Raw genomic sequence first — 21,295 nt, 5'->3', positions numbered from 1 at the left:
CTTATCAATCATCAAGAACGTAACATAATTATCATAGAAGAATTCAATCGAGACACAAGAATATAGAGGGATGCCAAGGAAGGAGATTATAGCGAAGAAAATAGGTTTTGTTGAGACATGGGTTACCTCTTAGCCTTAATTAATCATCCCTTGGCTATTAAGGTTCTTCCCTAAGATTTCCATCCGTTTTGATCTCCCTAGGCTTGGTGGTGGGGAGTCCCTTGGGAGTTCTTGTGTGGTGATATTTATTGTGGTGTGACTTCTAGGTGCCTCCTATGTCCTTATATATATATTTAGGAGTCCTAATTAGGGTCTGAATGGTATGGGTTTACTAATTCTATTCCTTATAGGATTAAGGACTTGTTTTAGGGATAAGGGTCCATGGTCCATGGTGGACCATATTAATTAATTAAAGAGAATCCTAACCATAATCTGAATAGTAAAGGTATACTTTCTTTATTCCTAATAGGCTTATGACTCTAGTTTAGGCAAGGGTCCACGATCCGTGGTGGACCACGTTAATTAATTAAAGGGATTTCTAATCAAATTAAATCCTTTTTAATTATTATTAATGGAATTAATTAAATAATTAATTCGGGATTAAGGGCCGTAACACGGGGTGTTACACCAGGGGTAAAACTCGGGGTCACGACGAGGAGTTCTACTCTCTTAACACCACCGTGGACCCCACTTGCTACTCCCAAGCTGTAGGTCATCCGCAATGTCGTGATGCTATGGATCAGGAGTTCAATGCCCTTATGCATAACAACACGTGGCAACTCATCCCGGCATCTCCGAATATGAATATTATCGGCTGCAAATGGGTCTTCCGTACCAAGCGCAAGGCCGATGGGACCGTTGAACGCTACAAAGCCCGATTAGTGGCAAAGGGGTTCAATCAGGTCGCTGGTGAAGACTTTTTTGACACCTTTAGTTCCGTAGTCAAGCCGACTACTGTTCGTATTTTGTTCTCTCTTGCAGTATCAGGCAAATGGGTGTTGCGGCAGCTTGATGTCCACAACGCCTTCTTGAATGGTCGTCTATCCGAAACAGTATACATGAAGCAAACTCCCGGCTACGAGGACCCGTCTCATCCAGGTCACGTCTGCCACTTGCAACGTTCCTTGTATGGTCTCAAACAGGCACCCCGAGTGTGGTTCAACCGCTTACACGAGTTTCTGACATCTACTGGTTTCTTGGCATCCAAAATCGATGTCTCACTCTTTTACTATACAGCGGGCAACTCACGGGTCTACTTATTGGTCTACGTAGACGACATAATCATGATGGGCAACGACTCGGCATTGATTGATACTCTTCTCAGCCAGTTATCAACAGCCTTTAAAATCCGTGATCTTGGGGTACCTCACTTTTTCCTAGGGATAGAAACAGTGTCTTCCGGTGATGGGCTTATCTTATCTCAGCGGCGGTATATGAAAGATATCCTGACGAGGTCAGGAATGACGGACTGTAAGGCTCTAGCTACTCCAGCGGTTGTAACGCAACCGGCCACGCCCTCCTTAACCTCTTTTGAAAACCCGACTCAGTATCGTAGGATTGTAGGGGCTCTACAGTATCTAACCATCACCAGGCCTGATCTCTCCTACTCGGTAAACAGGTTGTGCCAGTTCATGCATTCTCCCACTGTAACACCCTGTGCCAGTTCATGCATTCTCCCACCATAGTCCGTGGGCCCTCATCTCTAAATCCAACCTCTAGTCCTAAAAGGAGTAGAGTTAGCAAGCCTATAGTATTTGGGCCCTGATTAAGACTCTTAGATATATAAATAAGGGACATATGGAGGAACCTAGAACCCCCACCACAATAATCTCTCACCACACAAGAAGTTCCAAGAATTCCCTTAGGAGAAATCAAGAAAGAAGAAAGCTTAAAGAAAGACCCTTCATAGCCAAGGAATTAATTAAGGCTAAGAGGTAACCCATGTCTCAACAAAACCTATTTTCATAGCTATGATTCCCCTCTTAGGCTTTCCCCATATTCTTGTGTGTTGATGATTCGTTATATTGATCTTGACAATTGGTGTTATGATTCCATGGGTAATCTTGATGATCTTGATGATGAAAAAGGTTCTTGATGATTATATGGTGTTCTTGATGATTATATGATGTTCTTGATAATTGTATAATGTTCTTGATGTTTATGTGGTATTCCTACCGAACCTTGATATTAGGAGATGAATTGTGTCCTTGTTGATTTAAAAGTAATTAGAACCCTAGGTTGTATCGTGAAACTCGTGTCGTACTATTCTTGGTGTATTGGGTGGGAATTCGCATGTTTGGGTGTTGATTATGTTTAGAAAAGCATGATAGGTTATGTGCCGTATGTTTCTTGCTTTTGGATCCGTTAATTGTCTACGTGTTGTTGTCAATTGCGCTTGAAGGTGTCTAAGCATGGTTTCGGGTTCCACAATGGTTCCCGGGGCGTTTTCTGTGATGAAAAGAGTCAGTGGAGGGTAGGTGGGGGTAGGGGACCCGCCACCTACCCGCGGCCAATGTTAACGTCGCCGGCAGCGGGCAGCCGGCGGGCGGGCAGCTGCCCGGAACCACGACGCCGGCGGGTGACCCCTCACCCACCGGCTACCCGCTGGATTTTACCCCAATTTGGGATTCCAGCTTCCCCGTTTGATATTCCCCCGACCCCCGTGGTGTCCCAACGGACTCCGTCTATCGTGCCTAAGTCTAGTTTGATGTTCGGGTACCATTCGTAGGTGGAATAAGTCTTATATATTGCATGCTAGTTGAATTGGTATCCCGTTGGCCTAGGTGTAAGAAGTATGAACCCCTTAGGAATATTCTTAGTATGTGGATGAGGTTTCGTTATACGATTTCTCCCCCTTCCCAATGTGTCAATGTGGGTTGCATGTACTTGTTATGTGTTATGTGTGCATGATACCCCAATTCGGTTGCGATCGAATTGGTTATTCCTGAGCTGCGGTTCGGAAGCTGGCTGCGGTCAGATTTACACTCTCTCGGGCTGCGGTCCACCGTTTGGTTGCGATCAAACGTTTTACATGAGCTGCGGTTCATATTCCTGGCTGCTTGGGCTGCGGTCCACTGTTTGGTTGCGATCGAACATTATGATGAGCTGTGGTTCATCGGTCGGTTGCGATCGACCCCTCCGTGTTGCGATACGACGTAGGGTGCTGCGGGGCCGTGTCAGAGCTATATGCGCTGACCCTCATGTATGGGCATGCGATTGGTCCTGTGGCGCCAACAAAGTGTGCTATGTGATGAGATATGGATGATTGGATTGTTATGAAAGCGTGACCATAGGATACATGCTAGTAACTGTATATGCTTGATTTTGACTATTGGTTGTGCTTGTCTCTATCTGTCGTGTCTGTTCCCCACACCTATGAATTGGGCATGTTTGGTTATGACTGTTGGTTGTGCTTATCCCTATCTGTCGAGTCTATTCCCTGTTTTGAAAGCTAGAGTCTCTTAGGATATATCTTCATGCTTCGAAATGGTTTTCGTATATCTATGTATATATCTATATGTATTGTATTGCAACGCGTTGGAGTGGGTTACCAGCATCTCTCGCTGAACAGATATATTTGGCTTTCAGGCATAGAAGAGTAGACACTGGAGCGCGCTAGAATCGTGGAACGTAGAAGTAGACAGTTTTCCCTTTCGGCCTGCGTGTCATGCTTATGCTTTTACTTTGTTGAGGATATTAGTTAGTTAGCCTGTGCACCTGAGTTCTCTAACTCAGGTGTGGCATAGCACCCTGTACTATTTATATTATGTTTTGGGATTTAATGAGAACTTACCTTTATTATATAAGTTTCAAAAGTTTAAAAATTCAGGGTGTTACACCCATGGACGACCACTGGGCTCTACTCAAGCTTGTGCTGAGGTACATTAAGGGCACTCAGGACTACGGGCTTCGTCTGTCAGTGTCTTCCTCTTCCGATCTTCATGCTTACACTGACTCAGATTGGGCTGGATGTCCCGTCGACCGCAAGTCTACTAGTGGTTACGCCGTGTTCTTAGGTGAAAATCTTGTTTCATGGGTCTCCCGCAAACAGCGTACTGTCTCCAGGTCTTCCATTGAGGCAGAGTACAAAGGGCTTGCTGATGTTGCCGCCGAAGTCACGTGAGTTGTCTCGTTACTCCGTGAACTAGGGCTGCACTCTGGCTCACCAGCCACCCTATGGTGTGACAACCTAGGGGCCACTTACCTAGCAGCAAATCCAGTTTTTCACGCCCACACGAAGCATGTTGAGATCGATTATTTCTTCGTTCGGGACAAGGTCACATCTGGGGATTTCATTGTCAGTTTTGTCTCAACCAAGGATCAGCTAGCAGATATCTTCACTAAACCACTACCAGCTCCACGCTATCACGCTCTGCGAGACAAGCTCAATGTTGTCGCCCTTCAACCTTGTGCTTGAGGGGGTGTGTTAGTAATGTTATATTATATCATAGAAGAATTCAATCGAGACACAAGAATATAGAGGGAGGCCAAGGAAGGAGATTATAGCGAAGAAAATAAGTTTTGTTGAGACATGGGTTACCTCTTAGCCTTAATTAATCATCCCTTGGCTATTAAGGTTCTTCCCTAAGATTTCCATCCGTTTTGATCTCCCTAGGCTTGGTGGTGAGGAGTCCCTTGGGAGTTCTTGTGTGGTGATATTTATTGTGGTGTGACTTCTAGGTGCCTCCTATGTCCTTATATATATATTTAGGAGTCCTAATTAGGGTCTGAATGGTATGGGTTTACTAATTCTATTCCTTATAGGATTAAGGACTTGTTTTAGGGATAAGGGTCCATGGTCCATGGTGGACCAAATTAATTAATTAAAGAGAATCCTAACCATAATCTGAATAGTAAAGGTATACTTTCTTTATTCCTAATAGGCTTATGACTCTAGTTTAGGCAAGGGTCCACGATCCGTGGTGGACCACGTTAATTAATTAAAGGGATTTCTAATCAAATTAAATCCTTTTTAATTATTATTAATGGAATTAATTAAATAATTAATTCGGGATTAAGGGCCGTAACACGGGGTGTTACACCAGGGGTAAAACTCGGGGTCACGACGAGGAGTTCTACTCTCTTAACACCACCGTAGACCCCACTTGCTACTCCCAAGCTGTAGGTCATCCGCAATGTCGTGATGCTATGGATCAGGAGTTCAATGCCCTTATGCATAACAACACGTGGCAACTCATCCCGGCATCTCCGAATATGAATATTATCGGCTGCAAATGGGTCTTCCATACCAAGCGCAAGGCCGATGGGACCGTTGAACGCTACAAAGCCCGATTAGTGGCAAAGGGGTTCAATCAGGTCGCTGGTGAAGACTTTTTTGACACCTTTAGTTCCGTAGTCAAGCCGACTACTGTTCGTATTTTGTTCTCTCTTGCAGTATCACGCAAATGGGTGTTGCGGCAGCTTGATGTCCACAACGCCTTCTTGAATGGTCGTCTATCCGAAACAGTATACATGAAGCAAACTCCCGGCTACGAGGACCCGTCTCATCCAGGCCACGTCTGCCACTTGCAACGTTCCTTGTATGGTCTCAAACAGGCACCCCGGGTGTGGTTCAACCGCTTACACGAGTTTCTGACATCTACTGGTTTCTTGGCATCCAAAATCGATGTCTCACTCTTTTACTATACAGCGGGCAACTCACGGGTCTACTTATTGGTCTACGTATACGACATAATCATGATGGGCAACGACTCGGCATTGATTGATACTCTTCTCAGCCAGTTATCAACAGCCTTTAAAATCCGTGATCTTGGGGTACCTCACTTTTTCCTAGGGATAGAAACAGTGTCTTCCGGTGATGAGCTTATCTTATCTCAGCGGCGGTATATGAAAGATATCCTGACGAGGTCAGGAATGACGGACTGTAAGGCTCTAGCTACTCCAGCGGTAGTAACGCAACCGGCCACGCCCTCCTTAACTTCTTTTGAAAACCCGACTCAGTATCGTAGGATTGTAGGGGCTCTACAGTATCTAACCATCACCAGGCCTGATCTCTCCTACTCGGTAAACAGGTTGTGCCAGTTCATGCATTCTCCCACTGTAACACCCCGTGTTACGACCCCTAAAACCAATTAATCATTTAACCAATTATCCAAAGAAAGAATTAAATTACAATAATTAATTTGGAAAAGGCCCACCATAGTCCGTGGGCCCTCATCTCTAAATCCAACCTCTAGTCCTAAAAGGAGTAGAGTTAGCAAGCCTATAGTATTTGGGCCCTGATTAGGACTCTTAGATATATAAATAAGGGACATAAGGAGGCACCTAGAACCCCCACCACAATAATCTCTCACCACACAAGAAGTTCCAAGAATTCCCTTAGGAGAAATCAAGAAAGAAGAAAGCTTAAAGAAAGACCCTTCATAGCCAAGGAATTAATTAAGGCTAAGAGGTAACCCATGTCTCAACAAAACCAATTTTCATAGCTATGATTCCCCTCTTAGGCTTTCCCCATATTCTTGTGTGTTGATGATTCGTTATATTGATCTTGACAATTGGTGTTATGATTCCATGGGTAATCTTGATGATCTTGATGATGAAAAAGGTTCTTGATGATTATATGGTGTTCTTGATGATTATATGATGTTCTTGATAATTGTATAATGTTCTTGATGTTTATGTGGTATTCCTACCGAACCTTGATATTAGGAGATGAATTGTGTCCTTGTTGATTTAAAAGTAATTAGAACCCTAGGTTGTATCGTGAAACTCGTGTCGTACTATTCTTGGTGTATTGGGTGGGAATTCGCATGTTTGGGTGTTGATTATGTTTAGAAAAGCATGATAGGTTATGTGCCGTATGTTTCTTGCTTTTGGATCCGTTAATTGTCTACATGTTGTTGTCAATTGCGCTTGAAGGTGTCTAAGCATGGTTTGGGGTTCCACAATGGTTCCCGGGGCGTTTTCTGTGATGAAAAGAGTCAGTGGAGGGTAGGTGGGGGTAGGGGACCCGCCACCTACCCGCGGCCAATGTTAACGTCGCCGGCAGCGGGCAGCTGCCCGCCGGGCACCCGCTGCCCGGAACCACGACGCCGGCGGGTGACCCCTCACCCACCGGCTACCCGCTGGATTTTACCCTAATTTGGGATTCTAGCTTCCCCGTTTGATGTTCCCCCGACCCCCGTGGTGTCCCAACGGACTCCGTCTATCGTGCCTAAGTCTAGTTGGATGTTCGGGTACCATTCGTAGGTGGAATAAGTCTTATATATTGCATGCTAGTTGAATTGGTATCCCGTTGGCCTAGGTGTAAGAAGTATGAACTCCTTAAGAATATTCTTAGTATGTGGAGGAGGTTTTATTATACGATTTCTCCCCCTTCCCAATGTGTCAATGTGGGTTGCATGTACTTGTTATGTGTTATGTGTGCATGATACCCCAATTCGGTTGCGATCGAATTGGTTATTCCTGAACTGCGGTTCAGAAGCTGGCTGCGGTCAGATTTACACTCTCTCGGGCTGCGGTCCACCGTTTGGTTGCGATCAAACGTTTTACATGAGCTGCGGTTCATATTCCTGGCTGCTTGGGCTGCGGTCCACTGTTTGGTTGCGATCGAACATTATGATGAGCTGTGGTTCATCGGTCGGTTGCGATCGACCCCTCCGTGTTGCGATACGACGCAGGGTGCTATGGGGCCGTGTCAGAGCTATATGCGCTGACCCTCATGTATGGGCATGCGATTGGTCCTGTGGCGCCAACAAAGTGTGCTATGTGATGAGATATGGATGATTGGATTGTTATGAAAGCGTGACCATAGAATACATGCTAGTAACTGTATATGCTTGATTTTGACTATTGGTTGTGCTTGTCTCTATCTGTCGTGTCTGTTCCCCACACCTGTGAATTGGGCATGTTTGGTTATGACTGTTGGTTGTGCTTATCCCTATCTGTCGAGTCTATTCCCTGTTTTGAAAGCTAGAGTCTCTTAGGATATATCTTCATGCTTCGAAATGGTTTTCGTATATCTATGTATATATCTATATGTATTGTATTGCAACGCGTTGGAGTGGGTTACCAGCGTCTCTCGCTGAACAGATATATTTGGCTTTCAGGCATAGAAGAGTAGACACTGGAGCGCGCTAGAATCGTGGAACGTAGAAGTAGACAGTTTTCCCTTTCGGCCTGCGTGTCATGCTTATGCTTTTACTTTGTTGAGGATATTAGTTAGTTAGCCTGTGCACCTGAGTTCTCTAACTCAGGTGTGGCATAGCACCCTGTACTATTTATATTATGTTTTGGGATTTAATGAGAACTTACCTTTATTATATAAGTTTCAAAAGTTTAAAAATTCAGGGTGTTACACCCACGGACGACCACTGGGCTCTACTCAAGCTTGTGCTGAGGTACATTAAGGGCACTCAGGACTACGGGCTTCGTCTGTCAGTGTCTTCCTCTTCCGATCTTCATGCTTACACTGACTCAGATTGGGCTGGATGTCCCGTCGACCGCAAGTCTACTAGTGGTTACGCCGTGTTCTTAGGTGAAAATCTTGTTTCATGGGTCTCCCGAACTGTCTCCAGGTCTTCCATAGAGGCAGAGTACAAAGGGCTTGCTGATGTTGCCGCCGAAGTCACGTGGGTTGTCTCGTTACTCCGTGAACTAGGGCTGCACTCTGGCTCACCAGCCACCCTATGGTGTGACAACCTAGGGGCCACTTACCTAGCAGAAAATCCAGTTTTTCACGCCCACACGAAGCATGTTGAGATCGATTATTTCTTCGTTCGGGACAAGGTCACTTCTGGGGATTTCATTGTCAGTTTTGTCTCAACCAAGGATCAGCTAGCAGATATCTTCACTAACCACTACCAGCTCCACGCTATCACGCTCTGCGAGACAAGCTCAATGTTGTCGCCCTTCAACCTTGTGCTTGAGAGGGTGTGTTAGTAATGTTATATTATATAGTTTATTTGTTTATGGCTATTGTTATAGTTGACTAGTCTTTACTATTGTATAGGAGCTTTTAGTGGTAGCTTTCCTATAGGTCTCTATTGTGTAATCTCTTTCCAGTCTGAATGTGATTTGCATTGTTTCACTGCTTTGAACATGGAGCTATTTCTTCTTGCTTGATTTGGATCACTTGTTGATTGATTGCTACTTTGGATTGAAGCTAAGTAATTCTTGCATATTCTCCATTTATCTTCATCTTTCATCTTCGTAGTTAGCTTCAATTTCATGTGCTTTCAATCAAGAACAATGAGTGGCTAAAACACCTTAGAGGTTGGATTAGCATTTACTCGCATGGTGCTAGTGTGATTGGGAATTGCTTATTGGAAATGTATTTTTGTTGATTCTTTGACTTCACGATGATAGTGGGAGGTTTGTTTGAATCTTTGGATTTAGGGCCAATTCCATGGATAATTTAAGAGTTAGTATGCTTGATAAGAGATTGCTAGCATACTCGAGCCTTGATCTCACTTGCATTTCCCGCCTTAGATCCGAGAGGGCAAAGTCCGGAATGATGTGTATGCAAGGTGTTTGACGAAATGACTCATGAAGGTAGCATTGTCACTTGGGTGCCCTACTACCTTATGATAGGCCAATAAGACCTAAAATTGCATTGGCATTGGCAACACACCTCACTTGAACTCCAATTCACGCAAGCATACAATTCCTACATTAGACACTTGAAAGCACCATTACAAGGAAATGCTAATCCATACCACATTCCATTTTAATTGATTACTTGTTTGATTGATAATTAATCTTGATACTTGCACACTTGTCTCTCTACACTTTGCACACAATGATTTCACACACCATGGTTCTAGTACTTGAAGGGCTTTTGTCTTCCTTGTAACTTGCTACACAACAACTACATTCAAATTTTTCATCCTTTGAGAACGACACTCAGAGGAATTCACATTCTCCACCCTTCTTTCCATCAACCGCTACATTACACCATTGTCAAATTGCGTTGTTGCCAGGGATAACATTGAAAGCGTAGTTTTTTGTGGTGGTTAGTGGAAATGGTGGTAGATGGATAGAGGTAAATGGGAATGGAATCCCAGAGAGTCATTCTCTAAGAATGGTGAATGTGGAAGCACGAAGATTATGCTAGTGAGAGAATTCAAGCTTGTCACTTATGTTGTAACACCCCCCAAACAAGACCTATATAAAAGCCTTAACACATGCAGATTAAACAACAAAACTAGCACAGCGGAAGATAAAACGAAAACTGGATAAAAGAAATACGAACGGGGTGTCATGCCACGTCTACCAAACACGGTAAACGCTACGGAAAACAATTTGCAAGTGTATACATCTATCCCAAAAACATTAGTCTACAACTACATGGGCACACAGGCCACAAAAACAAGGATGAAGGTGCTAAGCTACCAGGCACTAGACATCGCGCTCGTCTAAACATCACCTGAAAGATACAAAGATAAACATTGGGACGACGCCTGGTCAGCGATAAATGCTGGTAACCCACCAATACCGTTAAGTATCATAAATAGATAGATATAAGCGGTAAAACCATTTTCTAAACGGATCAGAATACATATATATAAGTCAAAAACCAAGAGTAAACACCAACTCAAGACTCAACACTCATCAATAAACACCTCGGGAACACATCCCAAGACCACAACGGATAACAACACCACAAGGATAAAGACACGAGAACCGGCAACACATGCCCTTGTGACTACACACGTCACAAGTTAAGAATTCACAACCACGGCTACACAAGCCCTCGTGACATCACCCGCCACGAGTTGATATGCCTTCCTTATGTCCTGTTCCAACCTTATGGCTACCCCCAACCTTATATCTAGTTCCAACCTTTACCTCCAGAACCCCTGTACATACAGTCCAACCTTATTCCCCCGAGAATCGTCATTCCCCCTCCGACAGACCTCCAACAAAAACCACCGATTCATAGTACCCGCGGCACTATCACGCACATGGCACACATGCCCGGATTAAAAAGGGAACTTCCCTCAAAGCTCAAGGTACACCACAACTTTAAGGTTGACTAGTCAAATACTAGTCCTTGAGTATTAAAAATCAGGATTTTAGGAATTAATTCTTCAAATACAATAGGATTAATTACTCAATTAATCCATGGATGGAATGTGGATTTTTGGGGTGTCACATCCTCTCCCCCTTCAAAGAAGCTTCGTCCCCAAAGCTTGGGTACGACGAATTAAAAGCGAACGGTGAAAGAAAACAACATTGTGACAAGAAGTTCAAGAACAATTCTTTTGGTCAAAGACTCCAAAAGAACTCACAAGGATTCCAAAGCAAAGAAGTATTCCAAAGCAAGAAAGAAGGCATTTCAAATTCAAGGATTGGCAAGAGGTTAACAAACGGATAGATTAAGCATCAAGAACTCTAGCCTCAACACAACCACCAACTTCTAGACAACAACCAAGAACTAGACTACTAACTCCAAACACCAACTATCAAGCTAGCTAAGCAACAAGGTAACAAACAAGAACAAGCAAGCACGCAAGGCAAGCAACAAACGAGGAAAACGAGGTACCTTCTACAAACAACTCAGGGTACCGCTCCCGCATCGATGACTCCAGCTCCCAAGTAGCTTCCTCAACCCCATGATGTGTCCACCAAACCTTCACCATCTTAACGGATTTCCTACGTGTGTCCCGAGTCTTGAAGTCCAAAATTCTGAGCGGTCTTTCTTCGTAAGACAAATCTTCATCTATCGGTATAACTTCTGGTGGTAAAACATGAGCCGGGTCGTGAACATATCTCTTGAGCTGTGATACGTGGAACACGTTATGCACCCTTTCCAACTCCAAAGGCAACGCCAAACTCCCAACCCTCTCCAGGATTTCATACGGGCCTATAAACCTAGGGCTCAACTTCCCTTTCTTTCCAAACCGCATTACTCCCCGGGTAGGAGATACTTTCAACCAAACTTTATCCCCAACCGAGAACTCCACTTGTCTTCTAACCAAATCAGCATAGGACTTTTGGTGATTTTGAGCCGTTTTCATCCTTTCTTGAATCTGTTTAACTTTCTCGGACGTGTCAAGCAAATACTGAGGTCCCAGCACTATCGGATTGACAAGATCCTCCCAACATAGTGGGTTGCGACACTTCTGTCCGTAGAGAGCTTCATAGGGTGCCATGCGAATGCTCGAATGATAGCTATTGTTGTAAGAAAACTCGATCAAATCCAAATGGTCCTCCCAAGACCCTTGAAAATCTAACATACAAGCTCTCAACATATCTTCGATAGTCTGGATAGTCCTTTCTGTTTGCCCATAGGTGACTGGGTGGAAAGCAGTACTGAGACTTAGCTTGGTTCTAAGAGCTGCTTGCAAGGATTTCCAAAATTGAGACAAGAACCTTGGATCCCTATTGGAGACAATATCCCTCGGAACTCCATGATACTTTACCACTTGGTTGACATAAGCTTGAGCCAACTGTGTCATTGTCCAGGTCTCATTCATTGTGATAAGGCGGGCAGTCTTAGTCAAACGATCAACTATCACCCAGATTTTGTCCTTACCGAACGGGTTGTCGGCAGACCTCCCACGAAGTCCATAGATATAGAATCCCACTTTCCTTGTGGAACTTCTAATGGTTGTACCAACCCCTTTACCTTACAACGTTCCGCTTTTACCTTTTGGCAGTTAAGGCATTTCCCAACAAACTCTTCAACTTCCTTCTTCATATTAGGCCACTAGAAGAGACCCTTCACATCTTTGTATAACTTGTCTCCTCCGGGGTGGACCGAATAGGGTGTATTATGACCCTCTTCCAAAATTTGTCGCTTCCACTGATCACATGACGCGGGTATGCATAAACGGCCTTTGTACCTCAACACCCTATCCGTAGATAACTCAAACGGTTCCCCTTTCCCTCTAGCTAGATCATCCCTTACCTTCGTCAAATATGCATCCTTTTGCTGCTCTTCCTTAATTTCTCCCAGAAATGTAGGTACAATCCTTAAGTTATAGCAACGAACTTATGCCTCCACATCTCCCTGTTCCACCACTTCCAAGTTCATCCGTTGGAGCTCCTTACAAAGCTCATCCGCCACTACCCAAATAGAACTAGCGGTGTGCTTTGATTTCCAACTTAAGGCGTCCGCCACTACGTTAGCTTTTCCTTCGTGATACTGAATTTCCAACTCGTAGTCCTTGATGAGCTCCAACCACCTTCGTTGTCGCATGTTAAGATCCTTTTGGGTGAAGATATATTTGATACTCTTGTGGTCCGTGAAGATCTTGCAACGCACCCCATATAGATAATGTCTCCAAATTTTCAAAGCAAACACTACGGCGGCCAATTCCAAATCGTGTGTAGGGTAATTCTCTTCGTGAACTTTCAGCTGACACAAGGCGTAAGCAATCACTCTCCCATTTTGCATCAACACACAACCTAGTCCTTTCTTGGACGCATCACCGTATACCTCAAACCCTTCCGTTCCTGATGGCAATATTAAGACTGGTGCAGTCGTGAGCCTCTCCTTCAAATCTCGAAATGCTAACTCACAAGCTTAATCCCAAATGAAAGGCACTTCTTTCCTTAATAACTTAGTCAAAGGTTGAGCCACCTTGGCGAAATCCAAAACAAACCTTCGATAGTAACCCGCTAAACCAAGAAAACTTCTTACTTCCGCCACCGATGAAGGTACAGTCCAATCTTTCTCACTGCCCGTATCTTGTCCGGATCCACAGAAATCCCCCTACTATCAATCACGTGGCCTAGAAACGTCACACTGTCTTTCCAAAACTCACACTTAGAGAGCTTCGCGTATAACTGCTTCTCCCTCAAGATCTGAAGTACTATCCGAAGATGTCCAACATACTCCCTCTTATCTTTCGAATAAACCAAAATATCGTCGATGAACACGATCACAAAATCATCGAGGTGGGGTTTGAACACCCTGTTCATCAAGTCCATAAAAACTGCAGGAGCATTAGTCAACCCAAACGGCATAACTGTAAACTCGTAGTGACCATACCGAGTCCGAAACGCAGTCTTAGGAATGTCCTTGTCTGCTACCTTTATCTGATGGTACATTGACCTCAAGTCAACTTTGGAAAACACTCCTGCGCCGCGGAAATGGTCAAACAAGTCGTCGATTCTTGGGAGGGGGTATTTATTCTTGATGGTAACTTGGTTCAGCTCCCAGTAGTCGATACACAACCTCATACTTCCGTCCTTCTTCTTTACAAACAAAACCGGAGCTCCCCATGGTGATGTACTTGGCCGGATATAACCTTTATCAAGGAGTTCTTGCAATTGGGTCTTCAACTCTTGCATTTCTGGCGTAGCCAAACGATATGGGGCCTTAGAAATGGGTGTCGTGCCTGGCATAAGGTCCACTGAGAACTCCACTTCCCTAGTAGGAGGCATACCCGGTATTTCCTCGGGAAATACATCAAGAAATTCACGGACTACGGGGATAGATTGAGCTACCTCTTCTTTTGCCTTCAAGCCCTTGACCGAACACAGGTATAATTCATTGCCTTTATCCATATACCTCTTCATCTTTGTCATAGACACTAGCTTAACCCCGGGTTCTTCCATCTTTCCCCGATATGATACCCTTTTTCCACTGGGTCCTCGTAACACCACCTTCAGATCTTTGCACAGGATTTGGGCTCTAAACCGCCCCAACCAGTCCATACCTAAGACCACATCCATCCCGTCCAAGTCGTACTGGATTAGATCGCTAGGGAACTCTTCTCCCTTGATGTTGATCTTGATGCCCTCAAAAAGATGGTCACACATCCTAACTTTTCCCGATGCTACCTTCACGTTAAACCTCACTCCCGTGCCCCCAGATAAGCCCAAATTCTTCACGAGTCCGGGTGATACGAACGAGTTAGACGCTCCTGAATCAAACAAGACTGTTGCTGGCACGGATTGCACAAGGAATGTTCCCACTACTACGTCACTGTCACTTGTTCGAACTTCACTTAAGGTAAGCACCCTCTCTTGGGATGGCCCTTCCGCTAGATGGTGAACCTCTATCCTCCCATGCCCTCTTACATCTCGGAATGCTGGCAAGGTAGCTGTACTAGGACTTACTCTTGTGGACGTACCACTCCGGATCCATCGTTCAATCACCCCAGAAGCATTGCTAGATATGGCCAACCGAGATTTCTTAACCACTTCACTCACGTCTTCAAACGTTGCGATTCGCTGGCGAGGAGGCATCACAGACTTCTGCTACAACAACGAGGTTACCAAAAGAGAACAAACAAGCAAGACAGGAAGCAACACACAACTCACCGCGCAACCTAGAGTCCTAAGCCTAACACTTAGCTTCTTAAAGTCGCATAGAGGTCTCAACGCACACTTAACCACTTAGAAAATCTAGACTTAACCCTTTCTAGGCTCAAACCAAGGCTCTGATACCAACTGTAACACCCCCCAAACAAGACCTATATAAAAGCCTTAACACATGCAGATTAAACAACAAAACTAGCACAGCGGAAGATAAAACGAAAACTGGATAAAAGAAATCCGAACGGGGTGTCACGCCACGTCTACCAAACACGGTAAACGCTACGGCAAACAATCTGCAAGTGTATACATCTATCCCAAAAACATTAGTCTACAACTACATGGGCACACAGGCCACAAAAACAAGGATGAAGGTGCTAAGCTACCAGGCACTAGACATCGCGCTCGTCTAAACATCACCTGAAAGATACAAAGATAAACATTGGGACGACTCCCGGTCAGCGATAAATGCTGGTAACCCACCAATACCGTTAAGTATCATAAATAGATAGATATAAGCGGTAAAACCATTTTCGAAACGGAATACATATATATAAGTCAAAAACCAAGAGTAAACACCAACTCAAGACTCAACACTCATCAATAAACACCTCGGGAACACATCCCAAGACCACAACGGATAACGACACCACAAGGATAACGACACGAGAACCGGCAACACATGCCCTTGTGACTACACACGTCACAAGTTAAGAATTCACAACCACGGCTACACAAGCCCTCGTGACATCACCCGCCACGAGTTGATATGCCTTCCTTATGCCCTGTTCCAACCTTATGGCTACCCCCAACCTTATATCTAGTTCCAACCTTTACCTCCAGAACCCCTGTACATACAGTCCAACCTTATTCTCCCGGGAATCGTCATTCCCCCTCCGACAGACCTCTAACAAAAACCACCGATTCATAGTACCCGCGGCACTATCACGCACATGGAACACATGCCCGGATAACACCTGTTATCCCCCAAAAACGTGAACCTTACACAAAGGCCACAGCTCCATAATCACGTCACGGCCACCACGAGGACCGCTTCAATAACTTGGTGACTAGTGTCCCTTACCACTAATCGTGCAATCCAGGTAAAGCCACACACGCACCACAACTCAACAAGAGTCAAACAACGGATCACAACGAAGGTATGAAACATACTCAATCAAGGAACGGGTCACAGTCCAACAACAACAACGATGAATAACACAAGTTATCATCAACCAAACGGAAGGTACAAACAACACATACGCTAGCATTTAGACAACAAACTAGCATGCTTATCAACGGGGAAACTCAAGATAGTTCCGAGGAACACACAAGACACCTCACGGTCCAACGAAACACAATGTTGAACACTTAGACGATTCAAGACACCAAAGTCCTACATGGATACCTACCATATAGTTCTAGACATTAAAAACATCAAGAAGACGCTCAAATAGTTCCACAAAAGGACATCGGGAAGTCAAAAGACCAAATACCGAGTCAAACGAATCACGGGGAATAAATCCCATCTCAACTCCACTGTGTTCCCCGCGGGTGGACCCACGGGTAGGCTCCCACCCGTGGTTCCGCCCGCGGGTACACTACCCACGAGGCTACATGTTCCCCGCGGGTGGGCGGCGGGTGGAGCTCGACCCGTCGTTCGGCCTGCGGGTACATATACCTGTGCAAAATAATCCCTTCGGGGATTTTCTTCTCCAAACACCAATTCAAGTCCAAAACATGCCAAATCTCACCCAATACAACAAAATGACTTAAATCATGGAAAATGCCAAGCAATGGCACAAAGGAACCCTAAACACAAGCTCTAGATATGCAATATCACAAGACAAATGCATAAACCCTCACATTTCATAGCAAAACACATGTAGAATCCAAGAAATCACATATAGGTAAGCAAAATAGGTTTTGTAGAGCATGGGTTACCTCTTGTAGACCAAAAGACTTCACTTTACACCACAACAAGCTCTCCACAAGACTTACTTTCCAAACCCACTTCAAGATCAAACCAAAAGATCATAAAGATCCTACCTTTAAGAAAAGACAACTAAGATGGAACCAAAAACACAAGATGAACTTAGATCTTACCCTCCTAGATGCCCAAATAGGTGAAAGGTTGAATCTTGGAAGCAAACTTGAAATCTTGACAAGGGTCTCAACTTGGCTTGGAGAATAAGCTACACTTCTTTTCTAGAGAGAATGTAGAGCTAATTTCTAAGAATTGTAAGGAATGAAATGAAGAAGTCTTCTAGGTTAGGTTACAATACTAACTCTTGGTGAAAGGACAAGAATACCCTTACTAACCCTTAGAAAGTGTAAGGAACAAGGGAACTCCCCTCAAAGCTCAAGGTACAACACAACTTTAAGGTTGACTAGTCAAATACTAGTCCTTGAGTATTAAAAATCAAGATTTTAGGAATTAATTCTTCAAATACAATAGGATTAATTACTCAATTAATCCATGGATGGAATGTGGATTTTTGGGGTGTCACATATGTGATCCAAGAAAAGCATTGTATCAAGAGAAAGTTTGAGAGAAAAAGCAATGAAAATTGCACATGTATGAATCAAGTAAAACTGAATGGGCGGAGGATTGCTCCTTCGTTGCAATGTGCCTTAGTGTATAAGATAGGATTGTGAGATTGTGAGATTGTGAGGATTGTGTTTTCAAGACGAATGTTTTGCAATGCCATAGCCATTTTGGTCTCTACGGCCTATCATAGACCAATGTGGCACCCGAGTGTCCACAAGCTTTATGAGACGTTTCAACAAAAAACTAGCCTACACTCCTTCCCAGGCTACGCCCTCTCGGATCTAAGACGGGGATTGTGAATGGACTCCAAGGCTATCCTAACCTTAGCAATCTCTTGCCTAAGATTATGAATCCTACACTATTCAAGAAGTTGGGCCCCACTCCGAGAACACAATACAATTCATCCATCACAACATGAAATGAGCACAATCTCAACAATCACACTCCAACATTCAAATGAATTCACACTAATTAACGTTGTTGCAACAAAGTAGCAATCTAACCCTAGATATTTAGCCACACATGATCAAGGATTGCAAAAACCTAAGTTTGAATAATAGCATTGCAAGATAATGAAATTGAAAGATTAAAATGGAAATATTACCAAACTCCAATCAAAGGTAGGTTACAGTCATCAAAATTGAGAAGAACTAGTTATAGATTCAAGGTGTGTCAAGCCTCCAACCTAGATCTTCCTCTTTCTTCTTGAGTTTTGAGAGCGTTGTGAGAGCTAAAATATCTAGAGAGAGAAAGTACCATCGGAAAAATGATCCAAAGCTCCTCTAACAAACTGAAAAATCTAGATTTAAAGAGGTTTTGCGCACCCAAAATTCTTCGCGCCCCCGGCCACGACCATTGCCACGATCGTGGTCGGTGCCACTTATTCCTTAGAGCACGATCCCTGATCATGGCGAGCCGCGTGAGATTCTCTGAAGTTTGGCCATACCCTCCGCCACGATCGTGATGCGGGGAATGTTATACCCTCCTTCCATACACTTCCAAAGTTGCTCTGTTTCAAGCTCCTATGCCACTCCTTTTGCCCAAGGGTCATTCAAAGCACTAGAATGCAAAAGTTATAGGACTTTGCAATGCATAAACAACATTTCATAGCTTACTCTTCATAAATCAAACACAAGTGACCCAAAATGAGCATAGAATCTCTCCAAATTGACCCCTAAAACTAACATCTTTTGGTACTTACCAATGGCATACAATAGTCGTTGATATGATTCTTTGGTAAAGAATAAGGATAACTTGAGCTTGGACAACTAGATCCATTCACTCTTTTCCTTAGTCTCTTTAATTACTTTCATTTTGATTCACTTGAGCAACTACTTTTATTTGTAAGAAATCGTTTGTTCTTGTCACTTTGTAGGTTGATGCACACTAGGTCGAGATGAGATCAAGGCTTACTTCCGCTGGATTTGGAGATCAACGCGACCACAAGAAGAAGGAGAAACATCTATACTCAAGAGCATATAGGAGAGATGGCATCATCAAGTGCAATGAATCAAGGAGAAGGACAAGAGAGGTCTACTTCTAGACCTACACCACCACTAGTTCACACTCACACTCAAAGAGGTTTTGAGGAGGCTTTTGGGGAATCACAAATTCCTCGGGGGCCTATTCATTTTGAAGAGGAGGCACATATTCGTCCACAAGGACCACCGGATCAACCAAGGCATGGGGAGTTCTTTGATGTTCAAGGTGATAACCTGAGGAGGACAATCGCGGAGTACATGACTCCCAATTTTTCTATGCCAGGACCAAGCATGTGGAGGTTGACTACCATTTTGTTCGTGATAAGGTGGCATCTGGTGAACTGCAGGTCAATTTTATCTGCACAAAGTATCAACTTGCGGACCTATTTACTAAACCGCTTGCAGCGTCACGGTTCGAGTTCCTTCGGGACAAGCTCAACACTGTGCCTGCTCAACCTTGTGTTTGAGGGGGTGTATTAGAACTCTAGTATTTGTATCCTAGTATAGCTCATCCTTTGTATCTCTCTTTGTATATTTGTTTATCTCTTTGTATACATGATTTATCATTCATTCCAGCAATACAATTCATACACAATTCCATAGAACTCATCACTTTTCCTAAAAACATTTTCTATATTTTGAAATGGACCCTATAATAAGAAATTAAAATGGTTTTGTAATATTCAACTATGCATAATAATGAATTAGCAATTTAAATGTTATAAATGTAAACTAATTATTTCGTAAATTTGAAATTGTTTTTGTTTTTTTTTTTTTTGTTAAAATATTTTAAACTAGTTTCGGGAGAAGTTCAAGTACCTAGCGAGTAGGGTTAAATGAACTTGAGACGGGTACGGGTATTCCCTATTCAGTAATGTGTAATCGGGATTGGGATGAATTCGAATAGTAATATTATTAATTGGTTCGGATAGTATTAAATAGGCCGGTACTTGACCCGTTGTCCACTTGTCCTCCATAGACTTAATCCACTACTATTTTTTTTTAGAAACGCATTAATTTTTTTCGTCTAATGCAATCGAGGACGAGAGACAGATCAGAATTCCAAGTTCACTGTCGGAGAAGGTGTCGTTTAATTAAACTTTATACAACTGATTACCAAATGCATGCATTCCTAAATTTATTGGCTATATACGTTTTAATAAGAGTAAATACCCAAAATGGTCCCTCGACTATAGTTAAATTCACAAATTGGTTCTCAACTTTCAATTTCACCCAATTAAGTCCTTAACTTTGTAATTTTAACACAATTTGGTCCTCTGTCTATTTGACCGTTTGTTGACTATGATTTTTGAGGATATATATGTAATTTCATGGTCTATCGTCGATTTTTTAAGGTTTCGGTTGCATTTCCAGATCGCACTGTTACATTTGAATCCACTGTCGAAAGCAATCTACCAAACCCGGTTACCTTCTTCATCCTCCCTTTGGATTCAATGTAGTTGAATTCGTACCAGAGCGAAGAAGACGACGCGTTTTCGAACCGGTCCAACGTCAACCTGGAGGCCTCCACGTGCTCCGACGAGAGCTGAAGGTTCTTCTGAAGATCATCGATCACGGTCAACAAACGGTCAATTAGATAGAGGACCAAATCGTGTCAAAATTACAAAGTTAAGGACTTAATTGGGTGAAATTGAAAGTTGAGGACCAATTTGTGAATTTAGCTATAGTCGAGGGACCATTTTGGGCATTTACTCTTTTAATAATTAGAAAAAAAGAAAAGTTTGCTTTTGTCTTCTCTTATTTTCTTTTGGATGTTTGTAAAATGATTTATTATTTTAAATAATTTTTGCGTCAACTTATTAGTAAAATCAGATTATATTTAATTTTTTTCTTGGGTTTGATATTACAATTGGATACAAATATTTGCTGATCATATCAATTGTCAAATTTTAAAAGTTTGAATATAATTTTTATGCATAAGTAGATATAATGATAAAAAAATATAGATTTTATATTAAATTGTCAAAAATTGAAAATATTGAATATAATTTTCATGAAAAATGTTATTTTT

General features: G+C 43.1%; 1 protein-coding gene across 1 annotated transcript; it reads left to right on the top strand.

The window, feature by feature from the left end:
* Positions 1-734: 734 nt before the first annotated feature.
* Positions 735-4,123, top strand: LOC109147316 (uncharacterized mitochondrial protein AtMg00810-like). Its single transcript, XM_019294978.1, has 2 exons — positions 735-1,610; positions 3,830-4,123. Exons 1-2 carry the CDS (start codon positions 735-737, stop codon positions 4,121-4,123), a joined length of 1,170 nt encoding a protein of 389 aa, XP_019150523.1.
* Positions 4,124-21,295: the final 17,172 nt, after the last annotated feature.

The sequence above is a fragment of the Ipomoea nil genome, unplaced genomic scaffold, assembly GCF_001879475.1.
Source record: "Ipomoea nil cultivar Tokyo-kokei standard unplaced genomic scaffold, Asagao_1.1 scaffold1993, whole genome shotgun sequence".
In the NCBI taxonomy this organism is placed as follows: domain Eukaryota; kingdom Viridiplantae; phylum Streptophyta; class Magnoliopsida; order Solanales; family Convolvulaceae; genus Ipomoea; species Ipomoea nil.
The sequence above is the reverse complement of the archived record's forward strand: the minus strand, read 5'-3'. Positions and strand labels throughout refer to the sequence as shown.

What these genes read in the sequence shown, in the direction of transcription:
- LOC109147316 (XM_019294978.1), top strand. Translation starts at nt 735, where the DNA reads ATGGATCAGGAGTTCAATGCCCTTATGCATAACAACACGTGGCAACTC. An exon ending in GGCCTGATCTCTCCTACTCG is followed by an intron (nt 1,611 to 3,829) that starts GTAAACAGGTTG and finishes TTAAAAATTCAG; the next exon opens with GGTGTTACACCCATGGACGA.